We start from the raw sequence: 26025 nt of genomic DNA on the forward strand, positions 1-26025 counted from the left end.
TACATTACTTGCCCGAGACTTGATCGTCGGTATCCCAATACCTTGCTCAGTCTCGTTACCGGCAAGTCACTTTACTCATACCGTAATGCATGATCCCATGATCAATCACTTGATCACTTTGAGCTCATTATGATGATGAATTACCGAGTGGGCCCAGAGATACCTCTTCGTCATACGGAGTGACAAATCCCAGTCTCGATTCGTGCCAACCCAACAGACACTTTCGGAGATACCAGTAAAGTACCTTTATAGTCACCCAGTTACGTTGTGACGTTTGGCACACCCAAGGCACTCCTACGGTATCCGGGAGTTGCACAATCTCATGGTCTAAGGAAATGATACTTGACATTCAGAAAAGCTACAGCAAACGAACTACACGATCTTTCAGCTAAGCTTAGGATTGGGTCTTGTCCATCACATCATTCTCCTAATGATGTGATCACGTTATCAATGACATCTAATGTCCATAGTCAGGAAACCATGACTATCCTTTGATCAACGAGCTAGTCCACTAGAGGCTCACTAGGGACGTGTTGTGGTCTATGTATTCACACATGTATTACGATTTCCGGATAATCTAGCAACGAGGGAGAGAGGAGTGCATCTACATACCCTTGTAGATCACGAGCGGAAGCGTTCAAGAGAACGGGGTTGATGGAGTCGTACTCGACGTGATTCAAATCACCGATGACCTAGTGCCGAACGGACGGCACCTCCGCGTTCAACACACGTACGGTTGGGATACGTCTCCTCCTTCTTGATCCAGCAAGGGGAAAGGAGAGGTTGATGAAGATCCAGCAGCACGACGGCGTGGTGGTGGAAGCAACGGTGATCTCGGCAGAGCTTCGCCAAGCACTGGGAGATGGAGAAGTGTCACGGGAGGGAGAGGGTGTAACACCCCGGATGTAACTTTCCATATTTGTATCCAACTCTTGCCGTTTCCGGTGTTAAGTTATATTTATTTCTCGGGTTCGGGTCTTTGTCTCCGTGTGTTGTTTTCTTTTTCGTGCATCTCTTATCATGTCATCTCGTGCATTGCATTTGCATACATATTCATCTCATGCATTCGAGCATTTTCCCCATTGTCCGTTTTGCATTCCGGTGCTTCGTTCTCCTCCGGTGGCCATTTCTAGCTTTCTTTTGTGTGTGGGGTTCAAACATTTCCGGACTGGACCGAGACTTTCCATGCGGCCTTGGTTTACTACCGGTAGACCGCCTGTCAAGTTTCGGGTCATTTGGACTTCGTTTGATACTCCTACGGTTAACCGAGGGACCGAAAAGGCCTCGTGTGTGTTGCAGCCCAACACCCCTCCAATTTGGTCCAAAACCCACCAAACTCTGCTCCATGTCCTAGATCGTTCGATCATGATCGCGTGGGCGAAAACCGCACCTCATTTGGACTCTCGTAGCTCCCTCTATGCCTATTTAAACACCCCCCATTTCGGATCTCGTCTTCCTCCCCGTCCTCCTCGAAAAAAAAACCCAGAACATCTCCCCGCACCGACGGACACATCCGCCGTCGCCGCCGCGGGTCATCTCCGGCGAGCCCGAGGCCGGCCGCCGCCCGCACCTCCTCGCCGGTGCGCGGGCCGCCACCGCCGCCGCCGGGCGCCGCCACCGGCCTCCCCCGACCTTCCCGGCGCCGCCCCGGCCTCTCCTTGCTGCTCCGGCCGCCTCCACCGGCTCCGGCGAGCCGTCTCCGGCGAACTCGCGCGAGTGCTACAGTGCTGCTACAGTAACCGCCAGATCTGGAAACCCTAGATCCGGTTGACTTTCCCTCTCCCCCTTATTTTTTTCGTGCTATTTTGACTGCTCGTATCTCCGCAACCGTAGCTCCGTTTTGGGCGTATGATATATCAAAATCTTCGTCTCGACATGTACATCATTTCATTCCATTGCATCATTTGCATTTGAGGTCACCTTGATGCCCAAAATTCTGTTAGAAGGAGGCTTCGTGAGTTAAATTGCAGATCCGTTAGTTCATCATGCACTTTTGTCATTTTTGCCATGTTTAATCCGTGCATGATATGCCTGTGCCCCTTTGGGACGAATTGTTAAACATTTTGTCTTCTTTCCATAGGTTCCACCCATGCATTCTTAGGATGTGTGTGTTGTCTTGTGCAAGCTTGCGAAGAGAGGTACCTGAGATTGCTGATTTCAGGGACTTAGTGATTTTCACTAAGTCTGGGATATTTTAGTTCATGATGCTATATGTCCAGCTTGTTTCCTAGTGATCCGTGCCTCTTTTGAGGATGATCAGTAAGGGTGTTTTGATATTTATGTTATGCTCTATCCATCCATGTCTTTGTTTGCATATGTGGAGTGCTCTAGGTTGACTCAATCGAGCTCAACTTTTGCTTCGTTGTTAATCTGGGCAGATCGTCAACTTGTTTGCGATTTTACCGATGCTACCGTTAATGTTTCATGCATGCTATGCCTTTGTTCTCGCCATGTGTAGCTAGCATATTGTGCCTTCTTGCTGGTTATATGCTTGCCTTGCTATGACTTGCACCATGTTGAGTGCATCGAGCTCGTTTACATGCCTTCGTGAGTTAAATTTCTGCATGTCTCAGTTTTCACTAAGTCTGAAAACTGATTGTGTTCGAGCTATGTTCGTGAGCTCAGTAGAGTATTTTGTGAACCCTTTTGGCCCCAGGTCACTTTGGGTGTTTTGTTAAGCTTGTGGAGTAGCTCCATGCCATGTTCTTACTTGTCATTTTCAGGTCATTTATCATGTTGTTTTGCTGCTCCAAAGAGAACATCGTGATCTGAAATTTCAGGCTAGTGTTAATTTCACTAAGTCTGGAATCTGTTTTGCATATTCATTTTTGCCATGCTTGTTTGAACCTCTTAATGGATGAATTTGCCTATGGATCAGTGCTAGTGTTTTGTTAACCATCTTGTGTACATCATTGGCATTTATTTTTTTTTCATGTTTGGTGGCTGTAGCATGTTCATTTCGTTGCATTTAGATGCCTACTTGCTGTAAATTGCAGACCAGTGTCATATCTTAAAACGCTTGCCATTTCCAAACCGTAACTCCGATTCCAATGATCTTTATATCGTTTTCAAGCGATTTCATCCCCTCTATCCAGTGGCACCCTTGGAATTCCAAGTTGAGGCCAGGTTCATGCATTTCCTGTCATATCTTGCATTTTGCATCCCGCATCGCATCCCGCATAGCATGTCATCATTTCATCATATTGCTTGGTCTTGCACGTGGTTGATTGTTTCCTTGTTGCTTGTTTGTCTTGTTGGGTAGAGCCGGGAGATGAGTTCGCTACCGAGGAGCCCGTTGAGTTTGCTTGTGAGGATCCAGTCAACTTTGACAACTGTGCAGGCAAGATGATCATACCCTCGAAATCACTACTATCTTTGCTATGCTAGTTTGCTCGCTCTTGCTTTGCCAATGCTACGATGCCTACCTTTTGCTTGTCAGCCTCCCAATTGCCATGTCAAACCTCTAACCCACCATTGTCCTAGCAAACCGTTGATTGTCTATGTTACCGCTTTGCTCAGCCCCTCTTATAGCGTTATTAGTTGCAGGTGAAGATTGGAGCCGTTCCTTGTTGGAACATTTATTTACTTGTTGGGATATCATTATATTGCTATGTTATCTTAATGCATCTATATACTTGGTAAAGGGTGGAAGGCTCGGCCTCTCGCCTAGTGTTTTGTTCCACTCTTGCCGCCCTAGTTTCCGTCATATTGGTGTTATGTTCCCGGATTTTGCATTCCTTACGCGGTTGGGTTATAATGGGAACCCCTTGATATTTCGCCTCGATTAAAGCTTTTCCAGCAATGCCCAACCTTGGTTTTACCATTTGCCACCTACCCTTTTCTTTCCCTTGGGATCTGCAGACCCAAGGGTCATCGTATTTTAGCCCCCCACGGGCCAGTGCTCCCTCCGAGTGTTGGTCCGAACTGAGCTGCCTGCGGGGCCACCTCGGGGAAACTTGAGGGTTGGTTTTACTCGTAGCTAGTCTCATCTGAGTGTGCCCTGAGAAAGAGATATGTGCAGCTCCTATCGGGATTTGTCGGCACATTCGGGCGGTGTTGCTGGACTTGTTTTAACCTGTCGAATTGTCTTGTTGTACCGGGTTACCGAGTCTGATCGGTGTGTCTCGGGTGGAGGTCTATTCCTTCGTTGACCGTGAGAGCTTGTCATGGGCTAAGTTGGGACTCCCCTGCAGGGATTGAACTTTCGAAAGCCGTGCCCGCGGTTATGGGCAGATGGGAATTTGTTAATATCCGGTTGTAGACAACGTAAACCTTAATTAATTAAAATGAATCAACTGAGTGTGTTACCGTGATGGCCTCTTTTCGGCGGAGTCCGGGAAGTGGACACGGTGTTGGAGTAATGCTTGCGCAGGTTGTTCCTTCTAGTTTCTCGCTCGCGCTTTGCCTCCTCTTCTCGCTCTCCTTTGCGAATAAGTTAGCCACCATATATGCTAGTCGCTTGCTGCAGCTCCACATATACTTGCCTTATCCTGTCCTATAAGCTTAAATAGTCTTGATCGCGTGGGTGCGAGATTGCTGAGTCCTTGTGGCTCACAAATACTATAATTCCAGATGCAGGTCCAGGTGATTCCGCTCCAGGTGACGAGTACGAGTTCAAGTGGGAGTTCGACGAGGACTCTCAGCGTTATTATGTTTCCTTTCCCGATGATCAGTAGTGGTGCCTAGTTGGGGTTCGATTCAGGGCCTTGTCGCATGTTGGGTTCTTTTCCATTTTGGCGCCGTAGTCGGGCCATGAGTGTTTGCTTGATGGATGTTATTTATGTACTCTGATGTGACGTGGCGAGTGTAAGCCAACTATGTTATCTCCCCCTTTTATTATGTATTACATGGGATGTTGTAATGATTGCCTGACTTGTGACATTGCTTTCAATGCGGTTATGTCTCTAAGTCGTGCCTCGACACGTGGGAGCTGTAGCCGCATCGAGGGCGTTACAAGTTGGTAATCAGAGCCTTCCCCGACCTTAGGAGCCCCTTTGCTTGATCGTTTTTAGCAGCCGAGTTGTGTCTAGAAAATGTTGTCAGTCATTTAGGAACTATATATCGGAGAGCTTAGGAATTCTTTTTACTTCCCAGTCTCCTCATCGCTCTGGTAAGGCATCCTGACGTAGAGTTTTGACTCTTCTCTTCTCAAATTTCACTAAAAAAAAATTTTAGGATCACGCGAGTATCTTGGTTTTGTTCCGATGGTTTTGTGACGAGAACATTGTTCTTGGTGCCTCCTGTCTTTAGGGGTTGTGGCAGTGTCCCGGGGAGTTGAGCTCCGAGGTGTTGTCGTCACAATTTTATCGTTGCAATTCCGGTATACTTGAGATATGTGCGCGACATCGAAAATCTCTTTTATGCAGTTCGTTGGTGAGATAACCTCGACGCCACCCAGTACTGGGGCGGGAGTTCGGGAGTATCGCCATAACTTGTATAACGGATGCTTTTCGAAGGTTGAGATAGATGGTTTCCGAAGATTTCTTGGTTATGTGTTGAAGGATGGATACAGCTGGATGTAGGATTGCTAGCTTGAGTGAGATATTATGCTCCCCTGTATCCCCAACACCTGATTGCATAACCGGGAAAATTTCGGGAATTTCATAGGTGGGAATTCAAGTAGCCTTAGGATATCTTTCCGACAGATGTATGATATGAAATTGGGGTTCGACGTCTAGTGGTTCGCCTATTCACGGTCGATTTTACAGTGGTCGCGTTGTGTCTTAAAGAGTCCTTGGCTATGCTGACTCGGGGACGCTTCGTATGTCATGTGCACTGCCTTGTACATGATGGTGCTGTACGATCGAGCCCGTGTAGGTCCCACCACGAAAACTTCGGACGAAATTTCTATCATGTATTTGTTCCGGCTTATTCCGCAAGCCAACCCTTGGTTTTATTTCAAGTTGTGGCATTCGTTTTGCTTCGATGTCATATGTTGATTCCATCCCTCGTTGTTGTACCCCCTTCTACCTGATTCTTCGTGGCTTCGCAATTTAGGAATATGTGACCACTTCAAGAGAAATACATTCGTTCATTTTGTTTGGATGTGAAGACTTTATGTTGCAATTATCATTTCGTTGGATTCAGCTTCAATATTTATCTGTCTATGTGCTAACGGTGGTCAACCTCTTCAGGATGGCTCCCGCTAAGAGCACCAGTCAGAACCAGAATCAAGATCCGCCACCGCCTCCACCTCCTCCAGAGGCATGGCAAGCTGTGATGGCCGCAACCAATGCAAACACTCAGCTGATCATGCAAATTATCCAAGAGCGCAATCAAGGCAGTCAAGGGAATCAAGGCAGCAATCAGAGTCACTTTGCTACACTCAACCAGTTCCTTGCTAATGGGCCAGAGACTTTCAGTAATTGTGTTGAGGCAATCGATGCTGACGATTGGCTTGTGGATCTGTGTAAGCATTTCGAGTGCAGCAACGTCAGGCCTGAGGACTTTGTGAAGTTCGCTTCCTTCCAACTCAAAGATCAAGCTACAGAATGGTTCCAGCAGTACAAGGATTCCAGAGGTGGACGTGTTATCACTTGGGATGATTTCCGTCGAGATTTCCGAGCTCATCACATTCCGCAGAGCGTGGTTGAAAGCAAGCGTGAGGAATTCCGCAATCTGAAGCAAGGCTCTTTGTCTGTCTATGACTACAACAAATTGTTCCAGAAACTTGCCCGCTTTGCCAAGCAGGACGTGCCTGATGAGAAGAGCATGATATATCAGTTCAGGGGTGGTCTCAGAGAAGATATTCAGCTCGCTCTTGTTCTCTTCGAGCCTTTGAGATACGATGAGTTCTACAACATGGCACTGAAGTAAGAGGCTGCTCAGTTGAGGTGTGATGCTTCCAGGAAGCGAGTCAGAGATGTTACTCCGTCTTCCTCTACTCAAGTGGCCAAGCAGCAGAAGTATTGGCTTCCTCCTCCTCCGTTCTGTCGGTCGTATCAGCAGAAGAGCAAAGGTGGCAGTGGTTCTTCCCACCCACCCAACCCAGGCTTTCAGAACAAGACTTCGTCTCAAGCTCCAAGATCGAGTGCTCCGTATCACCGTCCGCTTTCAGAGGTCACGTGCAACAAGTGCCAACAGAAGGGTCACTATGCCAACAAGTGTTTCAACCAGAGGCATCTTCCTCCTCCTCCTCCTGTCAGATCGGCAAGTACAGCTGTGGTCAAGCATAATCCCAAGCACGTCAAGGTCAATTTGATGAATGCAGCTCAGGCAGAGGACTCGTCATATGTGATCATGGGTAACCTTCCTGTTAATGATATTCCTGCAAAAGTTCTTTTTGACTCTGGTGCATCGCATTCCTTCATGTCATTTCCATTTGCATCGGAGAACAATTTTAGCACTAAGGCATTACCTAGAGCTATGCAAGTCGTCTCTCCAGCTAAGCGACTGAGTTCTAGTATGGAGGTGCCGGATATTTCTATCTTGATGGGTGATTTCAAGTTTCTTGCTTCCCCAATGGTTCTTGGTAACTCTGATATTGATCTTATTCTCGGAATGGATTGGCTTTCTAAGCACAAGGCTCAGCTTGATTGTGCAGCCAGGCAGATTCAATTGACTCATTCGTCTGAGGAAGTAATTGTCTTTGCCGCTCGGGATAATACCATCCGTCTGTTTTCTCTCAATGAGAAGGGTGAACTGGATGCTATCTCGCAAATTCCAGTCGTTTGCGAATATCAAGACGTTTTTCCAGAAGAACTCCCAGGGATGCCTCCAAACCGGCCGGTTGAATTTGTTATTGAACTTGAGCCCGGTACGGAACCTGTGTGCAAACGTCCCTACAAGCTCGGCCCCGAAGAGTTGAAGGAGTTGAAGAAACAACTCGATGAGCAAGAAAGATTGGGTCTCATCCGGCCTAGTACTTCTCCGTGGGGTTGTGGTGTTCTTTTTGTGAAGAAGAAGGATGGATCGAGTCGACTTTGTGTTGATTACCGTCCAGTGAATAAGAAGACCATCAAGAACAAATACCCACTTCCCAACATCAATGATCTGTTCGAACAACTCAAGGGTGCCCAAGTATTCTCCAAGCTTGATCTTCGTATGGGTTATCACCAGATTCGCATTCGTGAAGAAGATATTCCCAAGACAGCATTCAGAACAAGCTTTGGTTCATATGAATACACTGTCATGTCTTTTGGCCTCGCCAACGCTCCTCCGACGTTCTCTCGCATGATGAACTTCATCTTCAATGCCTACACCAATGACCTCGTTTTGGTCTATCTCGACGACATTCTGGTTTTCTCGAAGAACAAGGAAGATCATGACAAGCACTTGCGTTTGGTTCTCGATAAGCTCAGGGAACATCAGTTCTATGCCAAGTTCTCCAAGTGTGAATTTTGGCTCGATGAGGTTCTTTATCTTGGTCATATCATCTCTGCCAAGGGCATTTCCGTGAATCCCGAGAAGGTATCCGCAATTGTGAATTGGGAACCTCCTCAGAACGTGAAGCAACTCCGCAGTTTCCTCGGTCTCGCAAGCTATTGTCGAAGATTCGTTGAAAACTTTTCTAAGATCGCGAAGCCTCTCTCAAATCTTCTTCAGAAGCACGTCAAGTACGTTTGGTCTCCGGAGTGTGATATTGCTTTCAACACGTTGAAAGAGAAGTTGATCACTGCTCCAGTTCTTACTCCGCCTGATGAATCCAAGCCGTACGAGGTCTTTTGTGATGCCTCTCTCCAAGGTCTTGGCGCAGTTTTGATGCAAGAGAAGAAAGTGGTTGCTTATACATCTCGCCAGTTGAAGCCTAATGAGAAGAACTACCCCACTCATGATCTTGAGTTGGCGGCAGTTGTGCACGCTTTGTTGACTTGGAGACATCTTCTATTGGGAAGAAAAGTGGACATTTTCACTGATCACAAGAGTCTCAAGTACATCTTCACTCAGCCTAATCTCAACCTAAGGCAAACTCGATGGGTCGAAATGATTCAAGAGTATGATCCGAGTATTGAGTATACTCCAGGCAAGGCCAATGTCATTGCTGATGCTTTGAGCAGAAAGGCCTACTGCAACAGTCTGATTCTCAAGCCTTATCAACCCGAGCTTTGTGAAGCTTTCCGCAAACTTAATCTGCAAGTTGTTCCTCAAGGTTTCCTCGCCAACCTTCAAGTCTCTCCTACCTTAGAAGACCAGATTCGCCAAGCCCAACTTCTTGATGCGATGGTGAAAAAGGTGAAGATTGGGATTGCCAAGAGTCAGTCCAAGTACAAGTGTTACCGACTTGATGACAAGGACACTCTCTTCTTCGAGGATCGAATTGTTGTGCCCAAAGGTGAACTTCGTAAAGTGATCATGAACGAGGCTCATAATTCTCTCCTCTCCATCCACCTTGGGAGCACGAAGATGTATCAGGACCTCAAGCAAGCTTATTGGTGGACTCGAATGAAGCGCGAGATCGCTCAATTCGTGAACGAGTGTGATGTCTGCAGAAGAGTGAAGGCAGAACACCAAAGGCCAGCTGGTCTCCTCCAACCTCTTGCCATTCCAGAATGGAAGTTTGACCACATTGAAATGGACTTCGTGACTGGGTTTCCAAAGTCCAAGCGTGGCAATGATGCTATATTCGTTGTCATCGACAAGCTCACCAAAGTGGCTCATTTTCTGCCTATCAAAGAGTCGATCACTGCAGCTCAATTGGCGGAACTCTATACCTCTCGCATTGTCTCTCTGCACGGTATTCCTCAAGTGATCTCTTCAGACCGTGGCAGCATCTTTACCTCCAAGTTTTGGGATTCTTTTCAGAAGGCCATGGGTACCAACATTCGCTTCAGCACAGCTTTCCATCCTCAAACAAGCGGACTAGTCGAGCGTGTCAACCAGATTCTTGAAGATATTCTCAGGGCTTGTGTGATCTCCTTCGGCATGAAGTGGGAGGATTGTCTTCCTTATGCTGAATTCTCCTATAACAACAGTTTTCAAGCAAGTTCGGGCAAGGCCCCTTTTGAAATTCTATATGGCAGGAAGTGCCGTACCCCTCTCAACTGGTCTGAAACCGGTGAACGTCAGCTGCTGGGTAATGACTTAATCACAGAAGCAGAAGAAATGTGCAAAGTCATTCGTGATAACCTCAAAGCAGCCCAATCCCGCCAGAAGAGCTACTATGATAGTAAGCACTGTGATTTGGCTTTCGAAATCGGAGATCATGTTTACCTCCGTGTCTCTCCTATGAAAGGTACTCGTCGCTTCGGTATCAAAGGGAAGCTTGCCCCTAGATACGTGGGACCTTTCAAGATTGTCAGCAAGAGAGGCGACCTCGCCTATCAACTCGAGCTTCCTTCAAACTTTGCAAATGTTCATGATGTGTTCCATGTCTCCCAACTCCGAAAGTGCTTCAAGACGCCTGAACGCACCGTCAACTTCGAGGACATTGAGCTCCAAGAAGATCTCTCCTATCGTGAGCACCCAGTTGCTATTCTTGAAGAGACTGAACGCAAGACTCGCAACAAGTCAATCAAATTTCTCAAAGTCAAGTGGTCTCACCATTCCGACCGTGAAGCTACCTGGGAACGCGAGGATCACCTCCGTTCTGAGTACCCAGAGTTCTTTCAGTCCTAGATCTCGGGACGAGATCTTTTCGTAGTGGTGGAGTGTTGTAACACCCCGGATGTAACTTTCCATATTTGTATCCAACTCTTGCCGTTTCCGGTGTTAAGTTATATTTATTTCTCGGGTTCGGGTCTTTGTCTCCGTGTGTTGTTTTCTTTTTCGTGCATCTCTTATCATGTCATCTCGTGCATTGCATTTGCATACATATTCATCTCATGCATTCGAGCATTTTCCCCGTTGTCCGTTTTGCATTCCGGCGCTTCGTTCTCCTCCGGTGGCCATTTCTAGCTTTCTTTTGTGTGTGGGGTTCAAACATTTACGGACTAGACCGAGACTTGCCATGCGGCCTTGGTTTACTACCGGTAGACCGCCTGTCAAGTTTCGGGTCATTTAGACTTCGTTCGATACTCCTACGGTTAACCGAGGGACCGAAAAGGCCTCGTGTGTGTTGCAGCCCAACACCCCTCCAATTTGGTCCAAAACCCACCAAACTCTGCTCCATGTCCTAGATCGTTCGATCATGATCGCGTGGGCGAAAATCGCACCTCATTTGGACTCTCCTAGCTCCCTCTATGCCTATTTAAACACCCCCCCATTTCGGATCTCGTCTTCCTCCCCGTCCTCCTCGAAAAAAAAACCCAGAACATCTCCCGGCACCGACGGACACGTCCGCCCCAGCCGGACGCGTCCGCCGCCGCGCCCTCGCCCAACCACCGTGTGCCACGTGGCACCGCCGCCGCCGCCGCCGCGGGCCGGGAGGCCCGGATCCGGCCCCCGCGACCCGGCTCCTCCACGCGCGCCCCGCCGCCTCCTTCCTCCACGCGCGCCGCCGCCTCTTCAGGCTCCGGCGACCGGAGCCGCCGTCGCCGCCGCGGGTCATCTCCGGCGAGCCCGAGGCCGGCCGCCGCCCGCACCTCCTCGCCGGTGCGCGGGCCGCCACCGCCGCCGCCGGGCGCCGCCACCGGCCTCCCCCGACCTTCCCGGCGCCGCCCCGGCCTCTCCTTGCTGCTCCGGCCGCCTCCACCGGCTCCGGCGAGCCGTCTCCGGCGAACTCGCGCGAGTGCTACAGTGCTGCTACAGTAACCGCCAGATCTGGAAACCCTAGATCCGGTTGACTTTCCCTCTTCCCCTTATTTTTTTCGTGCTATTTTGACTGCTCGTATCTCCGCAACCGTAGCTCCGTTTTGGGCGTATGATATATCAAAATCTTCGTCTCGACATGTACATCATTTCATTCCATTGCATCATTTGCATTTGAGGTCACCTTGATGCCCAAAATTCTGTTAGAAGGAGGCTTCGTGAGTTAAATTGCAGATCCGTTAGTTCATCATGCACTTTTGTCATTTTTGCCATGTTTAATCCGTGCATGATATGCCTGTGCCCCTTTGGGACGAATTGTTAAACATTTTGTCTTCTTTCCATAGGTTCCACCCATGCATTCTTAGGATGTGTGTGTTGTCTTGTGCAAGCTTGCGAAGAGAGGTACCTGAGATTGCTGATTTCAGGGACTTAGTGATTTTCACTAAGTCTGGGATATTTTAGTTCATGATGCTATATGTCCAGCTTGTTTCCTAGTGATCCGTGCCTCTTTTGAGGATGATCAGTAAGGGTGTTTTGATATTTATGTTATGCTCTATCCATCCATGTCTTTGTTTGTATATGTGGAGTGCTCTAGGTTGACTCAATCGAGCTCAACTTTTGCTTCGTTGTTAATGTGGGCAGATCGTCAACTTGTTTGCGATTTTGCCGATGCTACCGTTAGTGTTTCATGCATGCTATGCCTTTGTTCTTGCCATGTGTAGCTATCATATTGTTCCTTCTTGCTGGTTATATGCTTTCCTTGCTATGACTTGCACCATGGTGAGTGCATCGAGCTCGTTTACATGCCTTCGTGAGTTAAATTCCTGCATGTCTCAGTTTTCACTAAGTCTGAAAACTGATTGTGTTCGAGCTATGTTCGTGAGCTCAGTAGAGTATTTTGTGAACCCTTTTGGCCCCAGGTCACTTTGGGTGTTTTGTTAAGCTTGTGGAGTAGCTCCATGCCATGTTCTTACTTGTCATGTTCAGGTCATTTATCATGTTGTTTTGATGCTCCAAAGAGAGCATCGTGATCTGAAATTTCAGGCTAGTGTTAATTTCACTGTGTGAAATCTGTTTTGCATATTCATTTTTGCCATGCTTGTTTGAACCTCTTAATGGATGAATTTGCCTATGGCTCAGTGCTAGTGTTTTGTTAACCATCTTGTGTAAATCACTGCCATGTATTTTGTTTTCATGTTTGGTGGCTGTCGCATGTTCATTTCGTTGCATTTAGATGCCTACTTGCTGTAAATCGCAGACCGGTGTCATATCTTAAAACGCTTGCCATTTCCAAACCGTAACTCCGATTCCAATGATCTTTATATCGTTTTCAAGCGATTTCATCCCCTATATCCAGTGGCACCCTTGGAATTCCAAGTTGAGGCCAGGTTCATGCATTTCCTGTCATATCTTGCATTTTGCATCCCGCATCGCATCCCGCATAGCATGTCATCATTTCATCATATTGCTTGGTCTTGCACGTGGTTGATTGTTTTCTTGTTGCTTGTTTGTCTTGTTGGGTAGAGCCGGGAGACGGGTTCGCTACCGAGGAGCCCGTTGAGTTTGCTTGTGAGGATCCAGTCAACTTTGACAACTGTGCAGGCAAGATGATCATACCCTCGAAATCACTACTATCTTTGCTATGCTAGTTTGCTCGCTCTTGCTTTGCCAATGCTACGATGCCTACCTTTTGCTTGTCAGCCTCCCAATTGCCATGTCAAACCTCTAACCCACCATTGTCCTAGCAAACCGTTGATTGGCTATGTTACCGCTTTGCTCAGCCCCTCTTATAGCGTTGTTAGTTGCAGGTGAAGATTGGAGCGTTCCTTATTGGAACATTTATTTACTTGTTGGGATATCATTATATTGCTATGTTATCTTAATGCATCTATATTCTTGGTAAAGGGTGGAAGGCTCGGCCTCTCGCCTAGTGTTTTGTTCCACTCTTGCCGCCCTAGTTTCCGTCATATTGGTGTTATGTTCCCGGATTTTGCGTTCCTTACGCGGTTGGGTTATAATGGGAACCCCTTGATATTTCGCCTCGATTAAAGCTTTTCCAGCAATGCCCAACCTTGGTTTTACCATTTGCCACCTACCCTTTTCTTTCCCTTGGGATCTGCAGACCCAAGGGTCATCGTATTTTAGCCCCCCACGGGCCAGTGCTCCCTCTGAGTGTTGGTCCGAACTGAGCTGCCTGCGGGGCCACCTCGGGGAAACTTGAGGGTTGGTTTTACTCGTAGCTAGTCTCATCTGAGTATGCCCTGAGAAAGAGATATGTGCAGCTCCTATCGGGATTTGTCGGCACATTCGGGCGGTGTTGCTAGACTTGTTTTAACCTCTCGAATTGTCTTGTTGTACTGGGTTACCGAGTCTGATCGGTGTGTCTCGGGTGGAGGTCTATTCCTTCGTTGACCGTGAGAGCTTGTCATGGGCTAAGTTGGGACTCCCCTGCAGGGATTGAACTTTCGAAAGCCGTGCCCGCGGTTATGGGCAGATGGGAATTTGTTAATATCCGGTTGTAGACAACGTAAACCTTAATTAATTAAAATGAATCAACTGAGTGTGTTACCGTGATGGCCTCTTTTCGGCGGAGTCCGGGAAGTGGACACGGTGTTGGAGTAATGCTTGCGCAGGTTGTTCCTTCTAGTTTCTCGCTCGCGCTTTGCCTCCTCTTCTCGCTCTCCTTTGCGAATAAGTTAGCCACCATATATGCTAGTCGCTTGCTGCAGCTCCACATATACTTGCCTTATCCTGTCCTATAAGCTTAAATAGTCTTGATCGCGTGGGTGCGAGATTGCTGAGTCCTTGTGGCTCACAAATACTATAATTCCAGATGCAGGTCCAGGTGATTCCGCTCCAGGTGACAAGTATGAGTTCAAGTGGGAGTTCGACGAGGACTCTCAGCGTTATTATGTTTCCTTTCCCGATGATCAGTAGTGGTGCCTAGTTGGGGTTCGATTCAGGGCCTTGTCGCATGTTGGGTTCTTTTCCATTTTGGCGCCGTAGTCGGGCCATGAGTGTTTGCTTGATGGATGTTATTTATGTACTCTGATGTGACGTGGCGAGTGTAAGCCAACTATGTTATCTCCCCCTTTTATTATGTATTACATGGGATGTTGTAATGATTGCCTGACTTGCGACATTGCTTTCAATGCGGTTATGTCTCTAAGTCGTGCCTCGACACGTGGGAGCTATAGCCGCATCGAGGGCGTTACAGAGGGAGAGGCCAGGGGCTTGGGCGCGCAGCCCTCCCTCCCCCCCACTATATATAGGATGCCTAGGGGGGCGCCGGCCCTAGGAGATCCAATCTCCTAGGGGGGCGGCGGCCAAGGGGGTGCCTTGCCCCCAAGGCAAGGGTGGCGCCCCCACCCCTAGGGTTTCTAACCCTAGGCGCAGGGGGAGGCCCAAGGGGGGGGCGCACCAGCCCACTAGGGGCTGGTTCCCCTCCCACTTCAGCCCATGGGGCCCTTCGGGATAGGTGGCCCCACCCGGTGGACCCCCGAGACCCTTTCGGTGGTCCCGGTACAATATCGATGACCCCAAAACCTTCCCGAAGGCCGAAACTTGACTTCCTATATATAAATCTTTACCTCCTGACCATTCCGGAACTCCTCGTGACGTCCGGGACTCCGAACAACTTTCGGGTTACCGTGTGCTAATATCTCTACAACCCTAGCGTCATCGAACCTTAAGTGTGTAGACCCTACGAGTTCGGGAGACATGCAGACATGGCCGAGAAGCCTCTCAGGTCAATAACCAACAGCGGGATCTGGATACCCATGTTGGCTCCCACAAGCTCCACGATGATCTCATCGGATGAACCACGATGTCGAGGATTCAATCAATCCGTATACAATTCCCTTTGTCAATCGGTACATTACTTGCCCGAGACTTGATCGTCGGTATCCCAATACCTTGTTCAGTCTCGTTACCGGCAAGTCACTTTACTCATACCGTAATGCATGATCCCGTGATCAATCACTTGATCACTTTGAGCTCATTATGATGATGAATTACCGAGTGGGCCCAGAGATACCTCTCCGTCATACGGAGTGACAAATCCCAGTCTCGATTCGTGCCAACCCAACAGACACTTTCGGAGATACCTGTAATGTACCTTTATAGTCACCCAGTTACGTTGTGACGTTTGGCACACCCAAGGCACTCCTACGGTATCCGGGAGTTGCACAATCTCATGGTCTAAGGAAATGATACTTGACATTCAGAAAAGCTACAGCAAACGAACTACACGATCTTTGAGCTAAGCTTAGGATTGGGTCTTGTCCATCACATCATTCTCCTAATGATGTGATCCCATTATCAATGACATCTAGTGTCCATAGTCAGGAAACCATGACTATCCTTTGATCAACGAGCTAGTCAACTAGAGGCTCACTAGGGACGTGTTGTGGTCTATGTATTCACACATGTATTACGATTTCCGGATAACACAATTATAGCATGAACAATAGACAATTATCATGAATAAAGAAATATAATAATAACCATTTTATTATTGCCTCTAGGGCATATTTCCAACACCCTCAAACCCATCACATATGTGGGGGCGGATATGAAGACGCCCGGACGCGTTTGCCATGTCGGATCCAACAGTCCGGACCCATCCCAAATTTCTCCAAAAAGCCTGAACCTGCCATCCTCCTCTCCTCTCTTCTACCTCGTCCGCACCGCACCTTTGTATCTCCTCTACTGTCCCCAACCCACAACATCTCCACCGCTATGTATTTTATGTACGAATAAAATTTGTGTTGGAACTATGTATTTATATGCACGAATAATAGTTTTTTTGTAAATTATTCATTGCTCATGTATATGTATCACCAATGATCGATGTGTCTGTGGTTGCATGGATTTGAGATTGAAAATGGGACATGTGGTTGCAAAGGAGGACATTTGAGGCGTGGGCCGATGTTTAGAGGGGGGGGTGCAGATTTGGCCACTCCGATTGTAGATGCTCTCATGCGAGGGGTAAGACCATTTGATCTGTAAACCCACCGAAATATGAGTGCTAAAATTGGGGATTTAGAACTTTCCCTCCTTGTTTGCTTTCACATTGTACTTGATTCATCTTTATAGAGAAAGATTGCTCGGCGCCGCCCTTGTTTTTGCCCGCAAGGGTTTTGGCGTAAATCCTTGTATCTCCCTTTGATTTGGTGTTTCACTTGTCATATTGGTTGCTGCTCGGGTGCTTACTTACTATTGGTTCCTATTGCTCAAGTTTGGTATGTTTTGGTTGTGTTGACATAGCAGGCATGTCATACACGAGTTCTTTGATATTCCATAATTATGTTGGGGGTATTGATGTAGTAGTGAGCTGCTCTTGCAAATATATTTTTATGGTGAACATTATATAGCTTGATGCTTGTGGAATGGTTCAAATATTTTACCTGAAGGATTAGTACACTATGTTGGTCGTTTTCGTTGCCCATGTACGCTCACAGCTAACGAAAACAAAACTACTCTAATTAATAGTATCATGGTGGACCAATAAACGGGCTAGGGGAGCAAACATTGATACACAGGTTTTTTGTTATTCTTTTCTTCCATGACGATGATGAGAGAAATGCTTAAAGTAGGACAAGAAACGAGCTCGATGGACAGCGAGGGATATGCGCGTAGAGCCATGTACTTCCTCCGTTCGGAATTACTTGTCTCGGAAATGGATGTATCTAGTATTAAAATACGTCTAGATACATCCATTTCTGCGACAAGTAATACCGAATTGAGGGAGTATATTTTATCGATATCGACATCGACACCAATAACAGTACAGTAGACCACTTCTTCTATTCTACAGTAGTATACTATACGTACATGTGGAAAATGAATGGGTGACGCTACTTGAGGGCCAAGCCTCTGAGTGACGTGCAGCCAGTGCCTTCCTGATACTTAGTGCAGCCAGTGACACCTTGCACGGTTCTTCCTCAAAAGGGATATCTACACCAAGTCAGCACAACGAAACTTAGGAGAAAAGATAAGGTTTTGGTCGATGATGATATATAATACGATAGCGACCAAGACTTGGCCCAGTAGTTAGTTAGCGCGACAGCCATACTACTCACGGCTCAGTTTTCTTTTTGAAAAATATAAGTAAAGAAATAGTGGGGGATAAAACAGCCATGAAATTCCACTAAAGTAGGAGAAAACGTAGCATTAGTTTCGATCTACCAAGCGTGACATATAATAATTATGAGTGCACATACGACCATGGGTTGTTCATCCGGATCTCCATCATGTTTATAATTATTGGTTCATCAAATTATTTTGTGTGTGAAAAAGTACCCAAATTAATTATAAAGGTTCACAATAAGTAGAAGGTATCTTAAACATAATAAAAATTACATTGAGAACCCTGCACCACCGAACGATCGCTGCTGCCGGCAAAACGGGCCGTCGACGTGTCGCTTGCCTATCCCTACCGGACCGTCTTGACCTATGTTTCATGGCCAAAGTGTCGCTTTGGAGCTTGTTGATAGCTGAAACAAGTTAGATCATTAATATTATTAATTAGTAATCTGGACCTTTTCTTTTGGCGGGAATGGTAATTGGGAAGGAGAAATGATAATGTGGAGATGCTCGTTCTGCTTTCCAAAGCTGGCTAGAAGGAGTTAGTCAAAGACCCCTCTGACTGCAAACTGAGTAGTAGTAGCTACTCGTAAGCACCATGGATTTATCCTCGAAGTTGCTCCGGCGCAATCGACTTGACTAGTTTGTTTACTACTACTACTACTGCTCTCTTTTGGAAAAATAAAGTAATAGAAAAACAGGAAGCGTCCGACAGCGGCATATATCAAACCGGCAACAGAGGAGGCGTGAGCTGATCGGTAACCTCGGCCGCCCCGAACAACTTCGTTGACCGCTTTTGTGTGACTGACTGAGTAATGAACGAAGGTTCCGTACGTCCGAGTAGCCAGCCTGTGTGACGGCGTGGCGGCGACGCGGAATCCAGCTCTCGTCTCGTGGTTTGCCAATTCCAAGTACGTACAAGCAGGAGCATTCGAAATGAAATGGCCAACATTCAGTTGCCACGAGCTTCACATTTGCATGGTTCCCGCTGCTAATTACTCGTACGAAAGCAAAGCTCCGAACTCCCGTCAAATGGTGCCAAGAAAAGTCTCTGGTGTTTACGGCTGCCGGCGGTGCCAAACAAACGAACAGGGCCAGGGTGCTTATCCAAGCGGGCAGCAGATTAATGCTGATTACTAACTCACTGACAGGACAGGAAGCCGCACATGGAAGGCATGCCTGCCCGGCCTCTCCGTCTGACCGTCTCTGTTCGCGGCCGAGATGAGGACGCGCCGAGAGCCCGAGGCCCACCCACGATTCCGTAACCTAATCCCCCTTTTCCACCGTGAACCCGGGCTATTCCCGCGCGCTCTATAAATACCATCGGCCGCCATCAGCGCCACTCACAAGTCACAACAGGCAACAACAAAGCTCGTTTACCATCTCGTCTGTCGAGCTTCCCGCGAGCCCGAGGAGAGAGCAGCGCACGAGAAACACGCGATCGAGCTGGTGACCGATGGCTGGAACGGAGTGGTGCTGGCCGCTGCCGGCGTGGATGGGCTCCGGCGCGGCGTGGTTCGTGGCCCTCAACCTCGTCGTGGGCGCCATCTTCGCCCTGTCGTCGCGTGCGCAGCCGCAGTCGCCGTCGCCGCGCCGCGGCGGAAGCGGGAGCGGCAGCGGGATCACGCGCAGGGCCTCGTCGGCGGTGCTGCAGCGCATCCGCTCCTTCAGCATCTTCTCCTTCCCGTCCTCGTCCTTCCACACGGCGGAGCCCAGCCCGGGCGCCGTCGCCGCCGCCACCACCTTCCGAGAAACAGAGGACGCGGGGACGCCGAGGAGGTCGCCAGCTACACCGCGTCCACCGCGCCCACACGCGACGGCAGAGCCGGCGAAAGAGGACGTCGTGGAAGACGAGAGCTCGATGAGCATGGACGAGGCGTACGCGCTCGCCCTGGCGGGGCGGCAGCGGGCGGCGCCGACGGAGGAGGAGGCGGCCGGGTCCGAGGTGGACGCCAAGGCGGAGGAGTTCATCCAGGGGTTCAAGGAGGACCTCAGGCAGCAGCGCCTCAAATCCATCTTCAACTACACCCAGATGCTCAAGCGCCGCGTCGCCGGCGGCCAGCCGCCTGCCGCTCCACAATGATACCGTCGCATCGCACCCATGGTTGTTGGTCTGATCGTTCCTCCGCTCCGTGATTGGCTCACGTGATCGTTGAATGTTCAGACCAGCTGCGAGCAACTCAGGCTTGACTTGCCGTCCTGGACGTCGCCGCCGGTCCACCATTGATTCACATGTTCATTGCTTCATTTTTTATTTTCTTTAGAGAGGATTGCTTGGTGTGTTTGTTTTTAAAAAGGGAGAGCTAGCCTTTTTGAGTTGCTTGCTCTCGTGTACATAGGCTTTCGGTTGTGGGTTTCCTTGCTTTTTATTGGCTTGCACTCCTGTACATAGGCATTTTGGCTTGGCTTGTATGCACTCCATGCCGTGCTCCTTTGTTGTAAGCACATTCTTTTATTTGTTCCATGTAACTTGAAAGCCTACAGTCGATTTATTTGTTGTAAACTGGGATTCTACATTAGTCGTCAATCAAATGCAGACAACATAAGTGCGTTATAAACATTAGATGAAAATACTAGTACCAAATTGGGAGCAACACGAGTTTGTTCAACTTGACATGTGATGATTTCAAACATGTTTCTAATGTAAAAACCACATACATGAAGTAAAAAAACACCGACTTCCTGTAAAAGAATGGAGGTGAATGGTACCATAAAAAATATTGGTGGCTGACAAATTACTGCCAGATAAAACCACGACTTAAAGAATGATCGCATTATGATTGATCTCAACCGCAGAGTTTCAGTAAAATATCTTACCAGACAGAAATATAAAAATGCACTCAAATCTTCAGACCAACCTGAAGACATATAGAACCCACATGCAGCTATCCATACATGCCCAAATTATTTGATTCCAATATTCTTTAGAGTGAAGATCCTACCAAACATCTTCTATTTACAAGTACTTCTTGTGAATCTAAACCCGCAGTAGCGTCGAATAGAAACAGTGTAAAATCATCTAATCCTTGTCCACTTTGGGTGTGGAATCCTTCTTGGCAGCCTGGGACTCCAGCTCCTTTGGTACCGATCGCTCAGCAGATCTGTGGAGATCAAAGATATAGTAGGCAGGGACCAAATCAAATATGCTGTGTTGACTTTACCATAGTACGAAGCCTTGAATAAAGCAAAGGAAATAGAAACGCATGCAATCATGGTATTATAGAATGGAACGATTAAAAATTAATGTTATCTTCGAAAGGGAGCTTTGTAGAAATGTGATGTCAAACATGATTTGCAGTTTCATACCACTGGGACATAGTACAAAGGTGAAATACTAGCAAGTGCTGCTAATGTTATTTTGGAACATGAGATTAGTACAACTTTTTTTCTCAACTCAGTGCATAAAGGCTAGTTACAGCATAAATAAATCGAATTGTACAAGAACAATTAGCAAGAGCAATTCCTGCCCAGCCCTCTCTTAAACTGATGCCAATCAATATGGTTAAGCCTTCACATCAGGAACCAAGTCACAGCATGGAAAATAAGGGCAACAAAAGAAGGAATGAAAAACCAAGGGGTGGAACTAGGGGACAAGTTTGCTCTCTTTGGCATTGCCAATAGACAATAGGCACATGGTTTTAGGTCTCGAAAAGTTGAGGTGGCTAGCCTAGCATGTCTAATCCTTTACGACTAGTTTTTGATAAAGCTAAATAAAGTTCATAATCATTTAACACAAGTGTATTAATTATAGCCTCTTCATCAAGGAAGAAATAAAAGCACAAAGAAAGCTATAAAAGAAACTAGGCTAGCATCTAAACTGGAGGTGAAATTTGTTACAAGCCTGAGCTCAATATTAACCACAACCATTATTGGTGGTATTAATTAAATAATTCAAAATATTTCAGGGTTTCAGCTCAAATCTGTTATCATGAATGAAATGATGAATATGTTGTCAGCAAAGGATAGAAGGGCCTGTAAGGCTCCAGAGTGGCATAAGGTGCTGGGCCAAGATATTGAAATACTAAGTTTGTAGCTTGAAAGGCAGAAATCTAAATCTGAAAGAAAGCTTACACTATCATGCAACATTAAATCTACAAAAGGGGTAATTTCCATAGTGAAACGGTTTTGTGCGTAACCTCCATTCTCTCTCCTCTGCCCTCACTCCAAACCCCAAAACAGGTGTGATTTAAAGAAATAAATTCATGGATGTTCATCATGTTATAAAGTGTACACTTGAAAATTACAGTACAAAAATATGACCAATTGACCATACATGTTTTGCACCCAAAGAACAAATTGTTACAAGATGAGTACATCAGAGGTTCAGTTTTCCTTTTTGTCGAAGTCAGATGTAGTCAAATTTTTGCACAAACTTGCAAGTGTACATGTTTATGTTATACCATAATGAACATGAACGAACTTTTCAAGGAAAATCACAGCATATTGATGCGGACAAAGGGAGAAGAATATAGACTCGGCACGCAGCCGTGTGCAGAATTCAGGTTCTCTATAAAAGCTGAGACTGGCCAAGCAGGTGGAAACAAAAGTGAAGATTATATCTTCTAGTGAGGGATCAGGGAACTACTTGTCGCCAATGAATCAAGCATGGAATGATAATTCCAGCACTAGAAAATCACGGATGATAATTTCCAGCACTAGACAAACACGATACAGAATTTATGCCAAAAAGGCGAAATCGGGGATATGAATCTACACCTATAGCACTTATAAGCGCCATATCTCTTACCGCGATGCAGGAATAACCTCGGCGTTTCTTCATTGAATAGGTAGATCTATATATGATTTGTCAATTCGTTGAATATAACAAACAATGCTGAGCTACCATGGATAAGAAGACATCATACTGCAATTTCAGAAAAGAGCAAAGCAATCAGACACCAGACAGTGCTAAGATCTGAGCCGATGATTCCGATCCCTCCAGTTCCACCGCAATTGACTCAACGACAATCGACTAATACACGCAAGGGAGGGGGTGGAGAGCGTACGTGGTGGCGGCGGACTCCTCCTCGAGCCAGGTCTTGATGTGGCGAATGTTGCGGCGGAAGACGGCGGACGACTGCTTCACGTCCTTCCGCAGCAGCATCACCGCCGCGCCCACGCCCACCACCGTCAGGATTAAGTTAGTCAACGCCATCGCCTCTCTGTAGAACCCTAGCTCGTGGTGTGGATCGTCGCCGGAGTTTGGGGCGAGAAAGGGCCCGCTGACGGCGTCGGAGCAGAGAGATGTTCGCTGCGTCGTGCTGAGGCGTTGAGATATGGGCTTCCCTGCTGGACATGATAAGGTCCTGTGTGGTGTTGATGGCCCGTTAAAGGCCCAGGTGCTTCTTCACGAGGCCGAAAGCCCAGCTTCTGTTAACTCTTCCCCGCTGAGACGTCCAACACCCACCGCCGGTCACGACTCACGAATTGGCGGCGGCGGCGGCGGCGACACGGCAAGATGCTGTCCCGCGCCCGGCGCCTCCACCCCGCTCTCCGCTGCCTCCTCCGTGCAAGCGCTGCGCACTCGTCCCCTCACCCTCCTCCGACGCAACACATCCTAGCTGCCTCCCAAATCCCTAAACCCATCCCCCTCCTGCGCCGCCACCTCTCGTCCCCACCGCCGCCGGTGTCTTCCCCTCCGGCTGTGGTGTCTTCTGACCTCCCAGCAGTCAGTACCAATGGCAAGTGCCCGGGCTGCGGCATCGCCATGCAGTCCGCCGACCCGGCCCTCCCTGGCTTCTTCAACCTCCCATCCCCCAAGTCTCCCGACTACCGCGCGCGCCTCGCGCCCGTCACCGCCGACGACACCGGCATCTCGGCCTCTCTGAAAAGCGGGCTCCTCCAGGAGGGCCAAGAAAACTCACGGGAGGGCGGGGCGGTGGCGGTGGCGGTGGTGGCCGCGGAGGCGGAGGCCGAGAAGAAGAGCAAGGTGGTGCTGTGTGCTCGGTGCCACTCGCTGCGCCACTACGGCCACGTCAAGCGCCCCGACGCCGAGGTCCTGCTCCCGGACTTCGACTTCGTGGCCGCCGTCGGCCCGCGCCTCGCGTCGCCCTCGGGGGCCAGGTCGCTGGTGCTGCTCCTCGCAGACGCGTCGGACTTCGACGGCTCCTTCCCGCGCGCCGTGGCGCGCCTGGTCGCCGTCACCAGCGAGGCCCACCACGCGGACTGGAAGCGCGGCGCGCCGTCTAACCTCCCCCGCGCGGTGCTCGTGGTCACCAAGCTCGACCTGCTCCCGACGCCGTCGCTTTCGCCCGACGACGTGCACGCGTGGGCGCAGGCCCGCGCGCGCGCCGGTGCTGGCGCCGACCTGCAGCTTGCCGGCGTTCACCTTGTCAGCGCGGCGCGAGGGTGGGGGGTGCGCGACCTGCTCAACCACGTGCGCGAGGTCGCCGGGGCGCGCGGCAAGGTCTGGGCTGTTGGCGCGCGGAATGTGGGCAAATCGACGCTGCTCAACGCCATTGCTCGGTGCTCTGGGGCAGAGAGCGGGCAAACCTTGACAGAGGCGCCTGTTCCGGGAACAACCCTCGGGGTGATCCGGGTGGACGGCGTTCTTGGTGCTCAGGCGAAGCTGTTTGATACTCCGGGCTTGCTTCATGGACACCAGCTGACGTCCAGACTTACGCCCGAGGAGCTGAAACTTGTTCAAGTGAGGAAGGAGATGCGACCCAGAACATACAGAATAAAGGTCTCATTCGTTCCATCTTATGCACATTTTGTCAGTTAATTTTGTGATTAGGTCATATGTGGACAGATTTTGTGCTTGTTTCCTCATACCCTTGGTCGCCTGTATTTCTTGCTTGTTCTATTATGTGCTACATAGCTACATCTGCTTTTCATTTAGCAATTGTGATTATGTGAGGGACTGAAGGGAATGGTCGGGACTTGGGAGGGGTCGTTATTTCACCCTCTAAGCAGTAACCATAGTATGTTTTTCTGAAACTGAAGTTGACAAATGCGTGTATTGGGGCAATTGACACCCTGAGTGTGCTTAGAAAGTTTCAGTTCTTAGACCTTTGACTGTATATATCACATTTCTGCTTCAATCCGAAATGACATGAATAGTCTTTTGATAAGAATCACTTGTGTGACAGGATTCTTATTTCTAATTCGTTTTGTTCACAACTTTTTCAGGCAGGGCAGTCGATACATATAGGAGGACTGGTGCGCCTGGATGTGGAAGACTTGACTGTAGGATCAATCTATGTTACGGTTTGGGCATCACCACTTGTGCCACTTCACATGGGGAAGACCGAAAATGCGGAGTCTATGATGAAAGATCACTTTGGCTTGCAACTGCAGGTATCTATCTTATCCTTAAAAAAATGTTGTTTTTATCCTAATTCATTTACATCATAAAATAACTTGCTGCTTGGTGTGATATGTGCAGCCTCCTATAGGCCAGAAACGAGTGAAAGAGCTTGGGAAATGGGTGAGGAAACAATTCAAAGTTTCTGGAAATAGTTGGGATGCAAATACTATGGATATAGCCATTTCAGGTCTTGGCTGGTATGGAATCGGGCTGAAAGGAGAGGCAGTATTAGGGTTATGGACATACGATGGTGTTGATGTTGTCCCCAGGAGCTCCCTTGTCCATGAGAGGGCGTCGATTTTTGAGGAAGCAGGATTCTCAGTTTCAAAAGTCGTCTCGCGGGCAGATAGCATGACAAATAAGCTGAAAGGCAATAAAAAAACAAACAAGAAGGAGATGAAAGGCATTTTGCAATCTTCTGAAGTACCAGAACCTTCAGAACCTGCTACGGTCATAGATGCTTGAGTGTTCCATTCCATTCTGTGACACGAGTTTCATTTAGATAATCATATCTTATAAACTGCCGGCTGAGGTTTGAAACACATAGAAGCATAGTACAATTTAAGCTTGCTCGGAGGGGGATTGTTGTTCACTGAAGATTTTTGTGGGAGCATGGGTGTCATTTGGGCTTGCTGTTGACTGGTAATAATAGCAAAATATCAGTCAAATGAATCTTTGTTGGTATGCTTGGCTCATAAGAACAGTAAGAGAATGCCTCTCATGTTTCAGCATCCATGTACCTAACGTTTTGTGTTACTATGTCAAACATGCAGAATTGTTATAGTCAGTTTTTACATCTGAATCATGTGTTTGCATTGGAATTTTGAGATAGAATCTATGATTTCCACAGATCGTTTATCTATCGAAGGTTGCCAGAGACTTGTAAATCCCGTCTACACCCTTCATCACACAATAACAACTTGTTTTGCCAAAGAACATCTTACTGAATCCTTTTGCTGCTTCAGCTTGCCTTTTGCTGGACTGGTTATGTATGGTTATTGTCT

The 26025-nt window shown here is 48.0% G+C and overlaps 3 protein-coding genes across 3 annotated transcripts; 2 read left to right on the plus strand and 1 right to left on the minus strand.

The window, feature by feature from the left end:
- Window positions 1–19040: 19040 nt before the first annotated feature.
- On the plus strand, window positions 19041–20181 carry LOC125509200 (uncharacterized). The gene has a single exon (XM_048674114.2). It carries the CDS (start codon window positions 19169–19171, stop codon window positions 19793–19795), a length of 627 nt encoding a protein of 208 aa, XP_048530071.1. The 5' UTR covers window positions 19041–19168; the 3' UTR covers window positions 19796–20181.
- Window positions 20182–20470: 289 nt separating this feature from the next.
- Window positions 20471–23002, minus strand: LOC125509201 (uncharacterized). Its single transcript, XM_048674115.2, has 2 exons — window positions 22719–23002; window positions 20471–20813 (listed from the first exon to the last, which is right to left on the minus strand). Exons 1-2 carry the CDS (start codon window positions 22865–22867, stop codon window positions 20732–20734), a joined length of 231 nt encoding a protein of 76 aa, XP_048530072.2. The 5' UTR covers window positions 22868–23002; the 3' UTR covers window positions 20471–20731.
- Window positions 23003–23077: 75 nt separating this feature from the next.
- Window positions 23078–25823, plus strand: LOC125509199 (P-loop containing nucleoside triphosphate hydrolases superfamily protein). The gene is made up of 3 exons (XM_048674113.2): window positions 23078–24397; window positions 24844–25011; window positions 25100–25823. Exons 1-3 carry the CDS (start codon window positions 23171–23173, stop codon window positions 25484–25486), a joined length of 1782 nt encoding a protein of 593 aa, XP_048530070.1. The 5' UTR covers window positions 23078–23170; the 3' UTR covers window positions 25487–25823.
- The last annotated feature ends 202 nt before the right edge of the window (window positions 25824–26025 follow it).

The sequence above is a fragment of the Triticum urartu genome, chromosome 5A (genome assembly GCF_056163025.1).
Source record: "Triticum urartu cultivar PI428250 chromosome 5A, HENAU_Tu73, whole genome shotgun sequence".
Lineage (NCBI taxonomy): Eukaryota > Viridiplantae > Streptophyta > Magnoliopsida > Poales > Poaceae > Triticum > Triticum urartu.